The following is a 21,831-nucleotide window of genomic DNA, read 5'->3' as shown; positions in this document are numbered from 1 at the left end:
CATTTCAATACCCTGAACTAACACACTGGAACCACAGTATGTATTTTCGGATAAGGGCAACACATCAGACAATATAAACGACTGCGCCGCACCAGTATCTCTAAGGATTTTAACCGGGCGCTGAGATGCTTCGTCATTCGCTATGGACACAAACCCCTCAAATGAACGGTTCGTAACTGCGGTCGGGTACTGAGACTTTCAAACTACATTTACCCTGAGGCACTTGTTTCGTTTCAGACCTCACAACCGTACGAATTAGCCCAACACCTGTTGGCGGCTTGGCACAAATAGGCATCCCTTGTTTGCATTTTAGTAGGAAGCAATCATTAATCATATGTCCCACTTTATGACAATAGAAACAGGAACGCTCATTTTTCTGGCGTGCTTGATATACTACTGGCCGACTAGGACTAAAAGTAGGCAACTCAGTGGCTCTACTCTCAGTATGAGCTGAAAACACGCTCTTGTGCGTCAACACAAACTCGTCTGCCAACACAGACGCCTCTGTCAGGGAGGATACCTTCTGTTCATTTAGGTAAACTACAATGCGTTTGGGTAAGCAATTTTTAAACTCTTCCAACAAGATTAACTCCCGGAGAGAGTTGAAATCAGTTACCTTACTAGCAGCATGCCATTTATCAAACAGATTTCCCTTGTCTCTAGCAAATTCCACATAAGTCTTACTAGGAGGATAAGGCGAGGGTTTACCTAGCAAAGACTTATAGATGACCTGGAGCCAGTGGGTTTGGCGACGAATATGCTGCGAGGACCAGCCATCGAGAGTATACAGGTCGCAGTGATTGGTAATATATGGGGCTTTGGTGACAAAACGGATGGTACTGTGATAGACTGTATCCAGTTTGAAGAGTAGAGTGTTGGAGGCTATTTTGTAAATGACATTGCTGAAGTCAAGGATCGGTAGGATAGTCAGTTTTACGAGGGTATGTTTGGCAGCATGAGTGAAGGATGCTTTGTTGCGAAATAGGAAGCCGATTCTAGATTTAATTTGGGATTGGAGATGCTTAATTTAAGTCTGGAAGGAGAGTTTACAGTCTAGCCAGACACCTAGGTATTTATAGTTGTCCACATATTGTAAGTCAGAACCGTCCAGAGTAGTGATGCTAGTCGGGCGGGCTGGTGCGGGCATCAATTGGTTGAAGAGCATGCCTTTTGTTTTACTAGTGTTTAAGAGCAGTTGGAGGCCATGGAAGGAGAGTTGTATGGCGTCGATGCTCGTTTGGAGATTTGTTAACACAGTGTCCAAAGAAAGGCCAGATGTAGAGAATGGTGTCATCTGCGTAGAGGTGGATCAAAGAATCACGCGCAGCAAGAATGACATCATTGACATTACCAGAGAAAAGAGTCGGCCCGAGAATTGAACCCTGTGGCACCCCATAGAGACTGCCAGAGGTCCGGACAACAGGCCCTCTGATTTGACATACTGAACTCTATCTGAGAAGTAGTTAGTGAACCAGGCGAGGCAGTCATTAGAGAAGCCAAGGCTGTTGAGTCTGCCGATAAGAATACGGTGATTGACAGAGTCAAAAGCCTTGGCCAGGTCGATGAATACAGCTGCACAGTACTGTCTTTTATCGATGGCGATTATGATATCGTTTAAGACCTTGAGCGTGGCTGAGGTGCACCCATGACCAGCTCGTAAACCGGATTACATAGCGGAGAAGGTACGGGGGGATTCGAAATGGTCGGTGATCTGTTTGTTCACTTGGCTTTAGAAGACTTTAGAACGGCAGGGCAGAATGGTTATAGGTCTGTAACAGTTTGGGTCTAGAGTGAAGAGGGGGATGACTGCGGCCGCTTTCCAATCTTTAGGAATCTCAGACAATACAAAAGAGAGGTTGAACAGACTAGTAATAGGACAATGGCGGCAGATCATTTTAGGAAGAGATGGTCCAGATTGTCTAGCCCAGCTGATTTGTAGGGATCCAGATTTTGCAGCTCTTTCAGAACATCAGCTGTCTGGAGAGAAATGCTTATTGAAATTCTCGATTATTGTGGATTTATCAGTGGTCACATTGTTTCCTAGTCACAGTGCAGTGGGCAGCTGGGAGGCGGTGCTCTTATTCTCCACTGACTTTACAGTGTCCCAAAACGTTTTGGAATTAGTGCTGAAGGATGCACATTTCTGTTTGAAAAAGCTAGCCTTTGCTTTCCTAACTGACTGTGTATATTGGTTCCTGACTTCCCTGAAAATGTGCATATCGCGGGCACTATGAGTAGCAACCAGACACTGCACTTGATACATTTATGAAATTGCTTATTCCAGTTACTAATAAGCATTCACCCATTAAGAAAATGACTGTAAAAAACTGTTACATTCCCTTGGATTGATGTGGAATTTAAAAATGGTATGGTTGAGAGGGATGAGGCAAAAGGAATGGCAAATAAGTCTGGCTGCACAAATGTACCGCAAATTGAGAAAACGTGACTAAACTGAATAAAACGAAGAAGAAACTACACTATGAAACAAAGATAAATGACAAAGAATGATAGTAAAAAGCTTTGGAGCATCTTAAATGAAATTTTATGGGCAAAAAGGCAAACCCATTGAATTAGATGGCTCATTCATCACAAAACCTACTGATATAGCCAATTACTTTAATGATTTTTTTCATTGGCAAGATTAGCAAACAGGCATGACATGCCAGCAACAAATGCTGACACTACACATCCAAGTATAACTGCTCAAATTATGAAAGACAAGCACTGTAATTTTGAATTCCGTAGTGAGTGTGGAAGAAGTGATTCTTTTTTTTGTCTATCAACAATGACAAGCCACCAGGGTCTGACAACTTCGATGGAAAATTACTGAGGATAATAGCGGATGATATTGCCACTTCTATTTACATTTAAGTCATTTAGCAGACGCTCTTATCCAGAGCGACTTACAAATTGGTGCATTCACCTTAAGATATCCAGTGGAAAAACCACTTTACAATAGTGCATCTAAATCTTTTTTGGGGGGGGGGGGTAGAAGCATACTTTATCCTATCCCAGGTATTCCTTAAAGAGGTGGGGTTTCAGGTGTCTCCGGAAGGTGGTGATTGACTCCGCTGTCCTGGCGTCGTGAGGGAGCTTGTTCCACCATTGGGGTGCCAGAGCAGCGAACAGTTTTGACTGGGCTGAGCGGGAGCTGTGCTTCCTCAGAGGTAGGGACGCGAGCAGGCCAGAGGTGGATGAACGCAGTGCCCTTGTTTGGGTGTAGGGCCTGATCAGAGCCTGAAGGTACGGAGGTGCCGTTCCCCTCACAGCTCCGTAGGCAAGCACCATGGACTTGTAGCGGATGCGAGCTTCAACTGGAAGCCAGTGGAGAGAGCGGAGGAGCGGGGTGACGTGAGAGAACTTGGGAAGGTTGAACACCAGACGGGCTGCGGCGTTCTGGATGAGTTGTAGGGGTTTAATGGCACAGGCAGGGAGCCCAGCCAACAGCGAGTTGCAGTAATCCAGGCGGGAGATGACAAGTGCCTGGACTAGGACCTGCGCCGCTTCCTGTGTGAGGCAGGGTCGTACTCTGCGAATGTTGTAGAGCATGAACCTACAGGATCGGGTCACCGCCTTGATGTTAGTGGAGAACGACAGGGTGTTGTCCAGGGTCACGCCAAGGTTCTTAGCACTCTGGGAGGAGGACACAAGGGAGTTGTCAACCGTGATGGCGAGATCATGGAACGGGCAGTCCTTCCCTGGGAGGAGGAGCAGCTCCGTCTTGCCGAGGTTCAGCTTGAGGTGGTGAGCCGTCATCCACACTGATATGTCTGCCAGACATGCAGAGATGCGATTCGCCACCTGGTTATCAGAAGGGGGAAAGGAGAAGATTAATTGTGTGTCGTCTGCGTAGCAATGATAGGAGAGACCATGTGAGGATATGACCGAGCCAAGTGACTTGGTGTATAGTGAGAATAGGAGAGGGCCTAGAACAGAGCCCTGGGGGACACCAGTGGTGAGAGCACGTGGTGCGGAGACAGATTCTCGCCACGCCACCTGGTAGGAGCGACCTGTCAGGTAGGACGCAATCCAAGCGTGGGCCGCGCCGGAGATGCCCAGCTCGGAGAGGGTGGAGAGGAGGATCTGATGGTTCACGGTATCAAAGGCAGCAGATAGGTCTAGAAGGATGAGCGCAGAGGAGAGAGAGTTATCTTTAGCAGTGCGGAGAGCCTCCGTGACACAGAGAAGAGCAGTCTCAGTTGAATGCCCAGTCTTGAAACCTGACTGATTAGGATCAAGAAGGTCATTCTGAGAGAGATAGCAGGAGAGCTGGCCAAGGACGGCACGTTCAAGATTGATTTGCCATAATCAATCTAAGCCTACTAGAATGTGTGTGCCCTCAGGCCTGGAGGGAAGCAAAAACAGTTCCGCTACCCAAGAATATTAAAGCCCCTTTTACTGGCTCAAATAGCCAACCAATCAGCCTGTTACCATCCATTAGTAAACTTTTGGAAAAAAATGTGTTTGACCAAATACAATGCTATTTTACTGTAAACAAAATGACAACACACTGTCAGCACACTTATAGGGAAGGACATTCAACAAGCACGACACTTACACAAAATGACTGATGATTGCCTGAGAAAAATGTATGACAAAAAGACTGTGGGAGTTGTTTTATTAGACCTAAGTGCGGCTTTTGACATTATCGATCATGGTCTACTGATGGAAAAATGGGTTATGGCTTTACACACTCTGCTATATTGTGGATAAAGAGGTACCTGTCTAACAGAACACAGAGGGCGTTCTTTAATGGAAGCCTCTTCAACATAATCCAGGTAGAGTCAGGAATTCCCCAGGGCAGCTGTCTAGGCCCCTTACTTTTTAAAATCTTCACTAATGACATGCCACTGGCCTTGAGTAAAGCCAATGTGTCTATGTATGCGGATGACTCAACACTATGCACGTCAGCTGTACATAATAAAGAGTTGCAGTTAGTTTCAGAGTGGGTGGAAAGGAATAAGTTAGTCCTAAATATTTCAAAAACTAAAAGCATTGTATTTGGGACTAATCATTCACTAAATCCTAAACCTCAACTAAATCTTGTAATAAATAATGTAGAAATTGAGCAAGTTGAGGTGACTAAACTGCTTGGAGTAAACCTGGATTGTAAACTGTCATGTTCAAAACATGTTGATACTACAGTAGCTAAGATGGGGAAAAGTCTGTCCATAATAAAGCGTTGCTCTGCCTTTTTAACAACACTATCAACAAAACAGGTCCTACAGGCTCTAGTTTTGTAGCACCTGGACTACTGCTCAGTCTTGTGGTCAGGTGCCACAAAGACGGACCTTAGAACATTTCAATTGGCTCAGAACAGGGCAGCACTACTGGTCCTTACACGAAGAGCTAACATTAATAATATGCATGTAAATCTCTCATGGCTCAAAGTGGAGGAGAGATTGACTTCATCACTACTTGTTTTTGTAAGAAGTGTTGACATGCTGAATGCACCGATGTGTCTGTTTAAAATATTATCACAGCTCAGACACCCATGCATACCACACAAGACATGCCACCAGAGGTCTCTTCACAATCTTTAAGTCAAGAACAGACTATGAGAGGCGCACAGTACTACATAGAGCCATGACTACATGGAACTCTATTCTACATCAGGTAACTGATGCTAGCAGTAGAATCAGATTAAAAAAACAGATACAAATACACCTTATGGAACAGCAGGGACTGTGAAGAGACACACACACAGGCACAGACACATATACACATGATAAGACACGCACTCTACACACACGTACACATGGATGTTGTATTGTAAATATGTGATAGCGGAGTAGTGGCCTGAGGGAATACACTAAATGTATTGGGTAAAATGCTATGAAATGTAATGTCATGTAATGTTTTCAAATGTATATAACTGCCTTAATGTTGCTGGAACCCAAGCCAATGGGGATCTTTAATAAATACAAAATACAAATGTGGTTAGTCCAGGGCTTGAACAAAAGCCTGCATACCAAGTAGCTACCCTGGAGGATGGTTGCCACTCTTGATATACAGTAAAATATTGCAACATTACAACCAAATACTTTTGTCTTTATAAAATTATTCCGTCATTCAATGAATCAGGGATCAAATGGATACGTATCTAGTTAACTATAGTTAGATAACTGCTAGTTAGTCTGTTGTCTGTACTTATTTTATACCTGCTGCTGAAATGTAGTGTTCTCTCTCTCCTCGGGCAATGGCCCACTCCTACAGACACACATGCAACACACACAGACATGCACTGAAGGGTCATTCTGATAATGGCTGACATAGATTTTAAGTGGTTGATAATATGTAAATGATCATGAATTACATTAACAAACTCATTAAACTCATTTCCATAACTTTTCATGACCTTACAAACCCGAATTTGACCATTTGGAACAGCGCATCATGCGCATTCAGGCTGGAACGTTTTCAATGTGTGCAATCTTGAACAGCCTACTGTCACGCATAGATTCACAGACTAGCGGCAAATAAACTTGAACAAAGCAGAATCAGGAAACGAATGCCCACTCTCCATTGCTATTCAATGCAGATCCCACCTTCATTCCACTTTGATCAACCTTTTTTGCCTCGGTGTGTGAACCTGGGCCGGCAATAGGCTACTTTGTTTTATAGAGGAGCCGGCATGCACCTCAAAACATTTGAGATGCCGGTCTGACGCTCCAGACAGCTCCGGCCCAAGTCAAGCACTGGTTACGAATTCCAATTTGTTGTGGCTAGTGTTAGCTAGGTGGCTAGGTGGCTAATGCTAACGTTAACTAGGTGGTTAACATTAGCTAGGTTACAGGTTAGGGGTTAAGGTTAGGGTTAAAGTTGCTAACTAGCTAAAATACTAACGTTGTCCGTGATGAGATTCAAAAATGCAAGATAGGTAGCTAGACATTCGTGTTGTATGGCCACCCACCCATCCAACCACACAATACCTTAAACCAAGTCTAAGCCATTGGGGGGGGGGGGGGGGGGGGGGGGGGGGGGGGGTACTAAGCTAACATATGGAATTGTTTTAAGATGGTCCTACTGTGGATCATTTAGTTTTTTGATTTAGATTTTATGACCCCTTTAGGTATCCGCCCCAAAAATCACAAAAATGATTTGATAAAAATATTGAGTTTAGCCTTTACTACTATAGCCCATAGAAACACATTGTATAATACATTCATAAATGGCAAAAAATACAGTAAAAAATACATCATCATAAGGATTATGGTTTTGAAGTGTCTGTCCCTTTCCAGTACATGACACACTGGCGTTAGGCGAGACTCTAGGCTACAGTAAGAAAGCCATTGCCATCTGCACCCATTCAACATAGCCTAGATTTAAGTTTTTATTACTTGTAAACAAAATAACTTTTTGGTGTTCTCATACGCTTACAATGATGTTCTGATTATTGCATGAACAGTCGCTAAGATTATATTTGGTTGTGATCTTTGCAAAATAACTATTTTGGATGCAGCAGTTGTTAGCTAGAATGCTAACACTCATTGACATAGATGTAGCAAAAGCTAGCCAAGAGACATTTTACTGGTTGAAGTTGAAGTGTTTTCTAAGTATAATGCAGTTGATTTGCGATGATGACACAAACATTATATTAAGCAGAACATTCATATGAGCCTTAAAATCCAATTATAATCCAAAAGTAGTGTGAAATGCACTCATAAGCAACATGTAAATAGAGGCTTTTTCTGCTGCCGTTTTATAAGAACTCCCCTGTGTTCTTCCACCAACTTGCGTGCATCCCCCTCATGCGGCAATGTTTGCAAACACAGAAAGAGGTCTATATCTAGGAGATATAAGAAAGCTCAGGAAATATATATATATTTTCTTATATTTTTTGGGGGGACACATATTTAACCCTTTATTTTTGTTGGCACAAAACTACTGTACCTCCATACTTCCATTTGTTTGTATGGGCTACCTTCAGACAAGTCCTGTGACACTTGTGGGGGTCGTAGAATAAAACGGAGAACACCATCTTGTTATTGAGTCATTTGTTGGCCGCTCGGATGCTACAGACGTTTTCGTGAGAACACCGATTTGCGGGATGTCTCATGTTCTGACAAACACCACTGTAGCTCAGCCACCTCCCACCGTACAGTAGATGCAGAAGGCCGACATAAGTGGATGCAATGGATTGAGCTGCAGCCCATATAAAAAAACTTGATATCTCTAGTTTAAACTGACAGATTTTGATGGGGATTTTAAAAATTGTTAGTCAGATTCACGGTCAATAGACTCAAGATTTCTTAAGTAACCTTCTGTCTTCTGTAACCATACCAAACGTAACATATCATACTAATTTGAGACCAGGCTGTGGGTTTGTGTACTGCATCATCCCGGATTTACATTTACTATGTTACATCTGGTCTGAGACCAGGCTGTGCGTTTGTGTACTACATCATCGCATCTGCGCGACAGGACTCCCTTTGCAGGGGACAGTAACAAGCCGAAGAAGCGGTGCATACACTGATACGATGGATTTCAATCTCAAAAAGCTTACTTCTGATGCAGGAGTCTTCTTCACCCGTGCAGTCCAGGTATTTAGTAAATGTGTTATTTGAAATCCCATGAATAATAGTTTTTGTCGTGCTCTGACCGAGGTGCGTAGTCTGTAATTATCTTATTCCGAGGCGGATTGTAATGGGTCGTCTTTCTCATATAACGCTGCAAACACCAAATATAAACGGTTACTTCAAAAATATTTAAGAATAGGGAATGTTTTTCGTTTAGGTTTTCCTCACCGTTAACGTCATTGTAAACCGATAATTCTGGTTAAGCCCTTCTCCATTATTTATGTCTGTTTTCGACCGTAGCGCCGAGGGGTGCATGTGACGGTCACCAGGATACGGGGCGGCGACTCCTCTAACCGCTACTTTCCACTCCTGTCAGAGGATTGTAGGGCTAGGTTACTAGACCTGTCTGCTATACATTTCTATGCATCATGCCACTGATTGTCATTGCAGTCCTCACTGAAAAAAGGCGACATTTTTGTATTATGCTGTATTGAGTGGGGACTAATAATGGTGTGTGTAGCAGCCTATGTCTTATTTCTCAGTCATTGGTCCTATTCTAATCATAGGATTGACCTGTTTCCCTGTCAGCCGGCAGGTACAGTAGCTTAGCGATTAGAGGCGCGAGCCCGGAGGCTTGCCAGTTTGAATCCCAGGACCGACGGGAAAAATCTGTTGGGAAGTGAGCTGGCAACCGGAGGGTTGCTGGTATCAAATCCTAGATGCAATTGCCTGCAATTGTGCCCTTGACCAAGGCACTTAACCCCCCCACAACAACAGCCCCTCTCCAAAACCTGTATGAATGTGTGTGCATTCGGTAGTTATTCAGACCCTTTCCATTTTTCCTCATTTTGTTACATTACAGCCTTATTCTAAATGGATTTCCCTCACCAATCTACACATAGTACCACATAATGACAAAGCAAAACATTGTTTTTTTGTTGTTGCAAATTTATTAAAAAGAACACAGAAATACCTTATTTACATAAGTATTCAGACCCTTTGCTATGAGACTCGAAATTGAGCTCAGCTGCATCCTGTTTCCAATGATCATCCTTGAGATGTTTCTACAACTTTTTTGGAGTCCACATGTGGTAAATTCAATTGATTGGACATGATTTGAAAAGGCACATACCTGTCTATATAAGGTCCCACAGTTGACAGTGCATGTCAGAGCAAACACCAAGCCATGAGGTCGAAGGAATTGTCCGTAGAGCGCCGAGACAGAATTGTGTCGGCACAGATCTGGGGAAGGGTAACAAAATATTTATGCAGCATTGAAGGTCCCCAAGAACACAGAGACCTCCATCATTCTTAAATGGTAGAAGTTTGGAACCACCAAGACTCTTCCTAGAGCTGGCCGCCCGGCCAAACTGAGCAATCGGGGGGAGAAGGGTGACCAAGAACCTGATAGTCACTCTGATAAAGCTCCAGAGTTCCTCTGCGGAGATGGCAGAACCTTCCAGAAGGATAACCATCTGTGCAGTACTCCACCAATCAGGCCTTTTATGGTAGAGACTGAAACCACTCCTCAGTAAAAGGCAAATGACCGCCCGCTTGGAGTTTGCCAAAAGCCTTTTGGCACCTAAAGGACTAAGACAATGAGAAACAAGATTCTCTGATCTGATAAAACCAAGATTGAACTCTTTGGCCTGAGTGCCAAGTGTCACACCTGGAGAACCTGGCACCATCTCTACGGTGAAGTGTGTTGGCAGCATCATGCTGTGGAGATGTTTTTCAGCGGCAGGGACTTGGAGACTAGTCAGGATCGAGGGAAAGATAAAAGGATTAAAGTACAGAGAGATCCTTAATGAAAACTTGCTCCAGAGCGCTCAGGATCTCAGACTGGGGTAACGGTTCACCTTCCAACAGGACAAAGACCCTAAGCACACAGCCAAGACGATGAAGGAGTGGCTTCGGGACAAGTCTCTGAATGTCCTTGAGTGGCCTAGCCAGAGCCCGGACTTGAACCCGATCAAACATCTCTGGAGAGACCTGAAAATAGCTGTGCAGCGACGCTCCCCATCCAACAGCTTGAGAGGATCTGCAGAAAATAATGTGATAAACTCCCCCAAATATAGGTGTGCCAAGCTTGTAGCATTATACTCAAGGCTGTAATCGCTGCCAAAGGTGCTTCATCAAAGTACTTAGTAAAGGGTCTGAATACTTATGTAAATGTGATATTTTTGTATTTTTTATTCCATTTGCCAAATTTCTAAAAACATGTTTTTGCTTTGTCATTATGGGGTATTGTGTGTAGAATGATGATGAAAAGCAACAATTTAATCCATTTTAGAGTAAGGCTGTAACATAACAAAATGTGGAAAAGTCAAGGTGTCTGAATACTTTCTGAATGCACTGTGTATATATATACACTGAGTGTACAAAACATTAAGGAAGCCTGCTCTTTCCATGACATAGACTGACCATGTGAAATCAATGATCCCTTATTGATGTCAATTGTTAAATCCACTTCAATCAGTCTATGTGAAGGGGAGGAGACGGGTTAAAAAAACTTTTTTTTTAGGCTTGAGCGTTGTTACATTTAAGTCATTTAGCAGACGCTCTTATCCAGAGCGACTCACGCTCAACAGTTTTCCATGTGTGTGCCAGCATCCCTGTGTGGAATGTTTTCAGCACATGACTTTGTTTAGTCCATGTCCTGACGAATTGAGGCTGTTCTGGGGGCAAAAGGGGGAGGGGGTACAACTCAACATTAGGAAGGTGTTCCTAATGTTTAGTACACTGTGTATGTGTGTCTTTCAGAGGGGTTGGGTTAAGTCAAATTTCAGTTGGACCTTGTGTGCAATTGACCATTAAACCAATCCCACTGTGTAGCTCAGTTGGTAGAGCATGGCTATTGCAGCGCCAGGGTTGTGAGTTAGATTATAAAAAAGTCCAAAAAATGTCTGTCTGTTAAATGACAAAAAATGTAAAATATATTATCATTAGCCCTATCAACAACGGGACTAGTATTCTACCACTCTCAGTACTTTTTCAACTTGGAGTGGTATAAAGTAGGCCTATTTGGAATTTAGTGTTTCTCTGGCTTCTAGGAATTAGATGTTTTCACAGGGCTTACATGGCTGCCAATGGATTGAATAGCCTGCAATGTAGGCCTTCAATGGTCAAACAAGTCCACACTGTACAGGTTTTGGTAAAGCAAGTGAACAATACAGCATCATGTGACCGTATACCACAAGTATGAGAAAACAACATTTATTTTTACTGCTCTAATTACAATGGTAACCAGTTTATAATAGCAATAAGGCACCTCAGGGTTGTGGTATATGGCCAATATACCACGCTAAGAACTGTATCCAGGTACTCTTAGCTGTGGTATATTGGCCATATATCACCCCCCTCCCCCATGCCTTATTGCTTAAATATTATTACCCCCCCAAAAAAAGCTAACCTCCCTGTTATTGTAATGGTGGCATGATATTTCTGCTTCTGTAACTTTCTCTCTTATCATTATCCACGATTCACTCAGGACTATCCATAATCATGGTAGCATCCACATGAATGTAGAAGTGTTTAGAAACATATTATATTCTTATTTACAATAAAAGTGACTCCAAAATAACACAATACATTATTTACCATTAATTTCTGTTGGACACAAACTAATCTGTAACGCAACAAAAACAAACAGCAAATGCATCCAACAAGTTTGTAGAGTCACAAGCTTGATGTAATCATTGCATGCTAGGAATATGGGACTAAATACTAAACTTTGGACTACTTTAATACACATATAAGTGAATTGGTCCCAAAACTTTTTGTCCCATGAAATGAGGGGACTATGTACGAAAAGGGCTGTAATTTCTAAACGTTTTGCACGATATGGATGAAAAAACCCTCAAATTAAAGCTGACAGTCTGCACTTCATAGTCATTGTTTCATTTCAAATCCAAAGTGCTGGAGTACAGAGCCAAAACAACTATGTCACTGTCACAATACTTTTAGAGCTCACTTTAGATGGCTAGTAGTAGTATCGTCTTTTTACTGTGTGAAATGCTAGGGGCAGGCTTTCTCCACGAATCAGTAACTGTGATTCAACCTAAAGGTCACTCGAGAGGAAACAGATGTTTCGCTCCCACCAGACCTCTGTTGACGACCACATGTGATCCAAGAACAGGAAAATATGGCCAAATATTACCATTACCATTTTCCTGTGTTCGGATGGTTTGGATTTGGGTTACCAGTAACAGTCATTTTAACAGCCCTTTTATAACATTTCCAGCTCCTATCTTCACATCCTAAAATCCCCCTGTGAGAATAAACCTTACCACATCACTGCATAGAAAGAAAGTCTGATGTAGTCTTACTGTGCTGTGAGACTAGCTCTGTGGCTGATAGCAAACCACATTAGGCACTTAGTAGGCAAAAAAATATCGATTTTGAAATGGCTTGATATTGTCAGCACATTATTAGGGATGTGGTTGTAGTACTTTTTAGGAGTAGATATGGCATGTATTTCAATGTACTGCGTATGAAATGGATTGGGTGTTATATTCACGCCAGATAAGGTGGTATTTCAAGCAAAGGTACATTTATTATAGCCTTATGATAGGCTTCTTCTTGTTGCCATTTTGCAGTGGAGCAGAAGGGAAAGTCCTCAAGTGATTGGTTAATCATGAGTCATAATGAGGGAGCTCAAGACGTCTTGTGATGCCAGATGGAATGAGGGAGCTCAAGACATGTTGTGATGCCGGATGGACTACCAGTGTGGCTGCTGCACAATTATACAGCAGTCACTCAGGGAGCTTCTGCGCTCTGCTATCCTCACAGTTCTCTGTCTGTCTGTTCCGCTCCTCCTTCCCTCCCCTCCCCTCCCCTCCCCTCCCCCCCCCTCCCTCCCTCCCTCCCTCCCTCCCTCCCTCCCTCCCTCCCTCCCTCCCCTCCCTCCCTCCCTCCCTCCCTCCACCCTACACAGACACGACATGGTGGTTGAGCTTAGGTTCATTTTGTAGCTTAGCTTTGTGTTGTAGTTCGAGAGGTTAGGCTTAGAGGGCCTTAGCAGTCACAAGCTGCTCAAAATGGGCCTTTCACGGAAACATTTCAGAGCCAGACAGAACCGTTTCGGCTGGTCACAATTTGCCCAGCTGCCACTGACTTACAGAACAATGTTGTTTTTTGCCAGTCATAACGTATGCTGTCTTAGCCTACATTATTTATGTGTATGTTATTCCTTCCTTTTTGTCTCCAAGTTCACAGAAGAGAAGTTGGGCTCTGCGGAGAAGACTGAGCTTGATGCCCACTTGGAGAATCTGATCGCCCGGGCCGACTGCACCAAGAACTGGACTGAGAAGATCTTCAGGCAAACAGAGGTCTTGTTGCAGCCCAATCCAAGTAAGAGCCAGTCCTAAAGCAACCTATAGCTGGGTCCCAAACCTGTTTGTGCTGTCCTGTCAACTCCCATGGTCATTGCCAATGCCAAACAAGACAGCACAAACAGATCTGGGACCAGGCTGAAAGGAGCCTTCATGGTGATGCCATTCTGTTTGTGTTTTGGGTTCTGAGCCCTACCTAGCGTTTTTCTCTGGCTGTGTTTTGCCTACATGCATATGTCCAAAGAAGTACTATTGAAGTATACAGTACATTGTGCCATTGGTCCCTTTGAGAGAAAGAAACCTAGTATGTTAGAAAACTAACCATTGACTTTCTGACCCTCCATGCTACAGTTGACCACACTGGTAAGTCTGTCTCCACTCTCAGTATGCAGTAGTAGCAGTAGTAGCAGCAGTAGCAGCAGTAGCAGCAGTAGCAGCAGTAGCAGTAGTAGCAGTAGCAGCAGTAGCAGTAGTAGTAGCAGCAGTAGCAGCAGTAGCAGCAGTAGCAGCAGTAGCAGTAGTAGCAGTAGCAGCAGTAGTAGCAGTAGCAGCAACAGCAGTAGTAGCAGTAGTAGCAGCAGTAGTCTTAGTAGCAGTGTACTTGAGGCTCCCCACCCCCATAAGACTTCCTATGGGGGTCAGTTGGAACGTGTGGGATGATAAATATTTTGAACCTAAACCCTTAACATACTGCACCCCCCAGTGATCACAGATCTGAAGGAGCTGGGTAGGTCAATGCCATGCTCTACTTTATCATATGGTTTACAACTTTTGCTTAGTCCTTTAGCATCTTTGAACTGTGAAGAGGAAGGGGCTAGGTGCTGAAATAGGACTAGGCCCTTGTACTCACTTGATTGCCCATGATGGCTGGTTAAAGATAGCTAATAACTCCAATTGGTCCTTCTTTCTCTGCAAAATTTCACTCCGTAAGGGACTTTCATTCTTAAGGTGACTTTCCATGCAAGGCCAAGTCCAAGGCCTGTTTGGTTGCTCTGACTTGAGATATGCATACACAAGGGAAACTTCAGCATAAATCATGTCATCGATGTCAAATTCAGTTGAGGTGTTGCATGAAAGTTAGTTGAGTAATCTCTCGTGGACAGATTAAACAGGAAGTTACAACTTTTGCAAGAATTTTACTTCTGGGTAACCAAGATGATGTTGAGACTTATGTGTTCAAATCAGATTTGCGACGGTAATGATTTAGGCAAGGTAAACTGGGGTAGGAGGGTAATTGTGTTTAGTGCCCATCTGTGCAGAGGAGGATGGGCCCAAATGGCACCCTATTTCCTACAAAGTGCACTACTTTTTTACCAGAGTCCTACAGTAGACACAGTGTACAAAACATTAGGAACACCTTCCTAATATTGAGTTGCCCTCAGAACAGCCTCAATTCTTCAGGGCATGGCCTCTGCAAGGTGTCAAAAGCTTTCCACAGGGATGCTGGCCCACGTCAACTCCAATGCTTCCCACAGTTGTGTCAAGTTGGCTGGTACACACAGGAAACTGTTGCGAGCGTGAATCCCAGCAGCGTTGCAGCTCTTGACACACTCAAACCGGTGCGCCTGGCACCTACTGCCAATACCCCGCTCAAAGGTACTTAAATATTTTGTCTTGCCCATTAACCCTCTGAATGGCAGACATACAAAATACATGTCTCAATTGTCTCAAGGCTTAAAAATGGATTTAACAAGTGACATCAATAAGGGATCATAGCTTTCACCTGGATTGATCTGGTCAGTCCATGTCATGGAAGAGCAGGTGTTCCTAGTGTTTTGTACAATCAGTGTATAGGGAATAGGGTGCCATTTGGGACAAATCTGTGAAGGAACCACCAACCTCTCCTCTACCCTTATTCTCATCAAGAAGCACATACACAAAGGAGTGTGTGTCATCGTGTGTGTGTACTTGTTGATGTGCTTTTCCCGTTGTGTATCCTGTAAAAGTGTTTGGATGGGGTAAAAAAGAAGCCTTTGTTTATCTGCTAAATGTTGTGTGTAGAAAGCTGGATAGGTTCCAGAGAGAACGGCTACCCCCTCCATTTCACCCCCGTGCTGTCTTCTTCTGTAGTGCATTGATCAATGTTGCCTTTCACTTCCCAACGACAAGCAGTATAACGTTGTAGATAGCAATTGTCAACTGTTAAGTCTTGTTATTCATTGTCTGTCCATATGTACGTTATTACGTTCATAATCAATAACTCGTACATTTCGGAATTGTTATTGCTCAGTAGTTGTTTTGGTGTATGGTTTTAAAACTCATCGCTTTGAAAATGGAAGAGACATTTAGGTCATTTCATTGTACCTGAAGGGCTTTTCTCTACTGATAAATTATGTAGGCTAATTATTGAATGCCTCTGTTGAAAGGGCATAGATAAAAGCTGAGAAGACAGGTGATTCATGTTTTTCGAGGGGGTTGGGTTGAGGTGTTACATCATATTACTTGTGCCTATTTGTACCTTGTAATTGGTAGTTTTTTCCTGCATCTTTTTTTATTTATTGGGTTTTTGGCACAAAGGAAAAGCACTACATTTACTGATTGCGGTACCTAATTGCTGTCGTGTGTGAACTATCTTATTCTTTACTTTTACACAGGTGCGCGTATAGAGGAGTTTTTCTATGAGAAGTTAGATAAGAAGATCCCATCCAGGACAACCAATGGAGAGCTGCTGGGACAGTATATGCTGGATGCTGCTAAAGACTTTGGCCCAGGGACCCCATATGGTAGGTGGAACTAGTGGAGGTCTGGGTCTTTTGCCATTTTGTCACTTGCATTTGACGGCCGCAGGAGGTGCCGTAACACTCTATTCTGCTATTTGTTCTGCAACATTCTCTTGTTTTTGAAAGTCATTATTCCTGAACCTTAGTATTCATTGAAATCTACATAATGTATTGATGCCAATGTGTCTGGGCGGGCTGGCAATGCTGCCCACACTGTACCAGGTGCTCAGCTGTCTGTGTGTGGTTGGCACAGAAACAAACAACATGGCAGTGCCCAGTGTTCTAAATGCCATCAGCCTCCATCAGCTGCCCAGGCCTCCATTTTATTCAGAACATAATGGCCGCGTTTCAGGCCGACTATATTGCAGTCGCTTGCCAGATCTCATAACGCCTGAATAGGTGTTTAGTATATCAGATATCCTCATCTATGACATAGCAATCTGATGCCCAACTGCAATGTATGATGTGGGCCATGGCCAAAGTGACTCAAGTTGTCTAAATGGGGATGCCCAAGTCTATTAGAAAATGTGTTCAGCCTGAACACGATATGAGCATTCTTGCAGTGAAGTGGAATCTCTTAATGGTTCTCTTTCTAGGCACATTTTTAAGGGATTTTCTCTCAACAATCTAAGTAGTGGTTGGACACATTGTACTGTATGTTAGAGTAGGGTTTCTTAAACTCTGCTCTAGGCATGTGAGATGTGGGTCTCAAGTTATGAGAATACAATATAATCACACACTATTTCTTCTTAATTTGGGTCTTTGGAGGAGGACGCTCATTTTGTAATTTGTTTCTTTAGCTGAAAAGGTTTAAGAACCCCTGACAGAGCATTGTGGGTCAGTATATCAATGAGGATCTTTGGGTGCTGCAGCCCAGGAGTAATCCAACTTGAATGGAAATGCAGCTTGTGACTGTGAGCCAGTGTCAGGGGCCTAGACAGAGTTTTATAGCTCTGATGCTGACTTTGATTACCTTGGAAGCTGGTGGGATACCCACTCCTCTCACAACCAATCTGACCCTTTACACAGCGGTTTGATGATACCATGCCTCATGACTTAGCAGCTTGGCTTAGCACGCTGTGTGTGCGTGTGTGCGCGCGTCTGCGCGCGGGGTCCCCAGAAATTCCCTCCAGCAGCAGTTTCTTATTGAAAATCCCCAGTCTCTCAAAACGATTATATGTCCGTCTATCTATCCATCCATCCATCCTTTATAACAGCAGTAAAGATGGAGAGATGATGAGTTCTGACTTATAAATATCCTTAATCAAGTCACTGAGGGAGAGAGGGGAATGCAGAACGTTTACATTCTGTCAGAACATGTTCATGTTAGACATCAGGTATCCTATGGAAAGGAGAAGGGCCACAGTCTGGTTTCAGTTGTTGGGTTGTAATTTGAAATACTTGCTCCACCAGAAGTTAATGGCTATCTGTAGGAGTAATGTATATGGTGGGGTCAGTTAAGGTTGCATATGAGCCAGGGGCTCGGAATGTTACTGAGTAAGGGAAAGGCAATCAGATGGTTGCGGTCACTGATAAGGGTGGAGAGCTGTGGATTAGTGAGGAATGGGGGCCGAGGTCAGGTCACTGATAAGGGTGGAGAGCTGTGGATTAGTGAGGAATGGGGGCCGAGGTCAGGTCAGGTCACTGATAAGGGTGGAGAGCTGTGGATTAGTGAGGAATGGGGGCCGAGGTCAGGTCAGGTCACTGATAAGGGTGGAGAGCTGTGGATTAGTGAGGAATGGGGGCCGAGGTCAGGTCAGGTCACTGATAAGGGTGGAGAGCTGTGGATTAGTGAGGAATGGGGGCCGAGGTCAGGTCAGGTCACTGATAAGGGTGGAGAGCTGTGGATTAGTGAGGAATGGGGGCCGAGGTCAGGTCAGGTCACTGATAAGGGTGGAGAGCTGTGGATTAGTGAGGAATGGGAGCCCAGGTCAGGTCACTGATAAGGGTGGAGAGCTGTGGATTAGTGAGGAATGGGGGCCGAGGTCAGGTCACTGATAAGGGTGGAGAGCTGTGAATTAGTGAGGAATGGGGGCCGAGGTCAGGTCACTGATAAGGGTGGAGAGCTGTGGATTAGTGAGGAATGGGGGCCGAGGTCAGGTCAGGTCACTGATAAGTGTGGAGAGCTGTGGATTAGTGAGGAATGGGGGCCGAGGTCAGGTCAGGTCACTGATAAGGGTGGAGAGCTGTGGATTAGTGAGGAATGGGGGCCGAGGTCAGGTCAGGTCACTGATAAGGGTGGAGAGCTGTGGATTAGTGAGGAATGTGGGCCGAGGTCAGGTCACTGATAAGGGTGGAGAGCTGTGGATTAGTGAGGAATGGGGGCCGAGGTCAGGTCACTGATAAGGGTGGAGAGCTGTGGATTAGTGAGGAATGGGAGCCCGGGTCAGGTCACTGATAAGGGTGGAGAGCTGTGGATTAGTGAGGAATGGGGGCCGAGGTCAGGTCACTGATAAGGGTGGAGAGCTGTGGATTAGTGAGGAATGGGGGCCGAGGTCAGGTCGGGTCACTGATAAGGGTGGAGAGCTGTGGATTAGTGAGGAATGGGGGCCCGAGGTCAGGTCAGGTCACTGATAAGTGTGGAGAGCTGTGGATTAGTGAGGAATGGGGGCCGAGGTCAGGTCACTGATAAGGGTGGAGAGCTGTGGATTAGTGAGGAATGGGGGCCGAGGTCAGGTCAGGTCACTGATAAGGGTGGAGAGCTGTGGATTAGTGAGGAATGGGAGCCCAGGTCAGGTCACTGATAAGGGTGGAGAGCTGTGGATTAGTGAGGAATGGGGGCCGAGGTCAGGTCACTGATAAGGGTGGAGAGCTGTGGATTAGTGAGGAATGGGGGCCGAGGTCAGGTCACTGATAAGGGTGGAGAGCTGTGGATTAGTGAGGAATGTGGGCCGAGGTCAGGTCACTGATAAGGGTGGAGAGCTGTGGATTAGTGAGGAATGGGGGCCGAGGTCAGGTCACTGATAAGGGTGGAGAGCTGTGGATTAGTGAGGAATGGGGGCCAAGGTCAGGTCAGGTCACTGATAAGGGTGGATAGCTGTGGATTAGTAAGGAATGGGGGCCGAGGTAAGGTCAGGTCACTGATAAGGGTGGAGAGCTGTGGATTAGTGAGGAATGGGGGCCGAGGTCAGGTCAGGTCACTGATAAGGGTGAAGAGCTGTGGATTAGTGAGGAATGGGGGCCGAGGTCAGGTCACATTAAGGGAGAAGGAACAATTTATTACTACTTCCTGCCTAGCAATAAAGATGTAATGTTTAGAGAAAAGGAGGAGACTTCTTCTTAAGTGGGGTATATATACTTGTGATGGTGGGAACATGTCTTTGTCTGTTCAGCTGTCTGACCCATTGGGTGAATAAACTTGGTTTGAGCTTGTCCTAGTTGTCTGGTATTTTTTACTCTGTTTATTTAAAACGTAACAAGGGGGAAGGTTGATATAATGCATGGCTATAATGATTTATGTTTATACCATTGTTATGTTTATACCATTGTTGAGTACTTGTTTCTGATTGGCTTGAAGGGCATTCTAGAGTGTACATGATATCCCTATAACGTACAGTAAATCAGCACGGTAGAATTCAATGGCTGTTGTTCATTCTTACATGTTCTATGTTTGTGCTGCTTTTGAAAGCAAAAGTTGAATTGAAAACATTATTATTGGCATTGTTGAATTTCATTACTGTACTGGAAGGTTTTTTTCACTGGGAGTGGAGGGGACGGAGTCTCTGACCTGGCTCCCTCTCTCTCTCTCTCCTCCTCCTTCCACTTGGTCAATGGCTGGGCAGTTCTGATCTGATGAGTTGGGCTCAGTTTCATTCTAACTCCCTGGTAATTTAGGAAACTGAACGAATGTCATGGAATTAAATGTCCCGGTCCGGTATGTCCCTTTTGTCTCCTGAATGGACTGGAACTAAAAAGGAATTGGCCATATTATTAATGCCCAGTCATGCATATTCACTGTCATCAACCTAATCATCCACTTCTGTCATCAACCTGTGTGTGTGTGTGTGTGTGTGTGTGTGTGTGTGTGTGTGTGTGTGTGTGTGTGTGTGTGTGTGTGACAGGCAGTACCCTGATCACGGTGGGGGAGTACCAGAGTAGACTGGGTGGGGCGGAGCGGGAGTTCCTCCAGACCTCGGCTATCAACTTCCTCACTCCTCTCCGCAACTTCCTGGAGGGAGACTGGAGAACCATATCTGTGAGTATACTGTGAAATCCTAAATCAACTCCTAGCTCCTCATCCCTAGCCCCTACCCCTTAGGCACTTCAAGCTGAAGATAAGTGTAAGTGTTCGCGGAGTTAAGAACGTACCTTAACCCTTAGCCTACAGTGGTCATCCACCGCGGAAATCTAATTAACATTAAAAAAAATCTCCATCGAAATCTGTCTGTTTTAGCTAGAGATATTTGTTTTTTGCATGGACTGCGTCTCAATCAACCGCATCTGCTGATATCGCCCTTCCGCATTTGCGGTGAAAGGTGGCAGAGCTAGAGCGGTGTTTGTCAGACCATGAGACTTCCCGAAAATTGGTCTTCTCACAAAATCGTATGTAGCGTCCGAACGGTTTGGCCTCTGTTTTGCTCTAGGACGCTCACAAGACTCGTCTGAAGTTGCTACAGCCTCTTCTGCCAACTTCTGTCTGTAGCGTCCGAACGGTTTGGGCTACACACTAATATGAACCAAGAGGAAAGCTGAGTCACTCACGAACACGATGGTGTTTTACGTTTTGCTTTAGGACGCTCACAAGACTCATCTGAGGGTCCCCGGTACCAGTTTTAAAAATGAATAGAAGTATATATTGAGATAGTTTAGTGCCTAAAATAAGGGGATAAATACATGATCTTTCTTATATCTCTCAGATATAGGACAGACACTTCAGAACGAACTTTCTTTAGATTTTTTGGGGGACAGAATCTGATATTCAATGCATTTCTGTTGGCTAATAGCAGTAAGGGGTCTTAAAATTCAAAGTCAAATAGCTAAATAATCCTTGGTATGATCATCTTAAAACAATTCCATATGTTAGCAACCCCCCCATTAGCCCACCCCCTGGCTTAGATGGTTAAGCTCACTCCACAGCTAGCTTGAAATATTGAGGTGGACAGTGGCGTGTATTCATGGAAGCCAGGCTTCCCCAAATATTTGACCAATAAAAAATTATAATATATAAAATCATTTTGCTTTCATCTCTCTGTGTTTTCTTAATTTTCTGTCAATTCGCAAGGGGCTGAATCTCACCAAAGAAATCATCCGAGCGAGAGA

At 44.3% G+C, this 21,831-nt stretch overlaps 1 protein-coding gene across 13 annotated transcripts in view; it reads left to right on the top strand.

The window, feature by feature from the left end:
* The first annotated feature begins 8,414 nt into the window (after positions 1 to 8,414).
* The window catches only part of sh3glb2b (SH3-domain GRB2-like endophilin B2b), a 41,851-nt gene continuing 28,434 nt past the window's right edge, over positions 8,415 to 21,831 (top strand). For 7 of the 13 annotated variants that reach the window (XM_029710134.1, XM_029710132.1, XM_029710130.1 and 4 more), the window contains exons 1-5: positions 8,415 to 8,543; positions 13,730 to 13,871; positions 14,204 to 14,215; positions 16,447 to 16,575; positions 20,634 to 20,767. In XM_029710134.1, coding sequence (XP_029565994.1) covers positions 8,481 to 8,543; positions 13,730 to 13,871; positions 14,204 to 14,215; positions 16,447 to 16,575; positions 20,634 to 20,767 — 480 coding nt within the window. In that variant the 5' untranslated portion in view covers positions 8,415 to 8,480. The remainder of the gene's footprint in view (positions 8,544 to 13,729; positions 13,872 to 14,203; positions 14,216 to 16,446; positions 16,576 to 20,633; positions 20,768 to 21,831) is intronic. The other 6 variants (XM_029710135.1, XM_029710133.1, XM_029710131.1 and 3 more) reach the window with 1 other exon arrangement.

Source organism: Salmo trutta, chromosome 23 (assembly GCF_901001165.1).
Source record: "Salmo trutta chromosome 23, fSalTru1.1, whole genome shotgun sequence".
Classification (NCBI taxonomy): domain Eukaryota; kingdom Metazoa; phylum Chordata; class Actinopteri; order Salmoniformes; family Salmonidae; genus Salmo; species Salmo trutta.
This window is presented reverse-complemented; position numbering and strand designations above follow the sequence as displayed.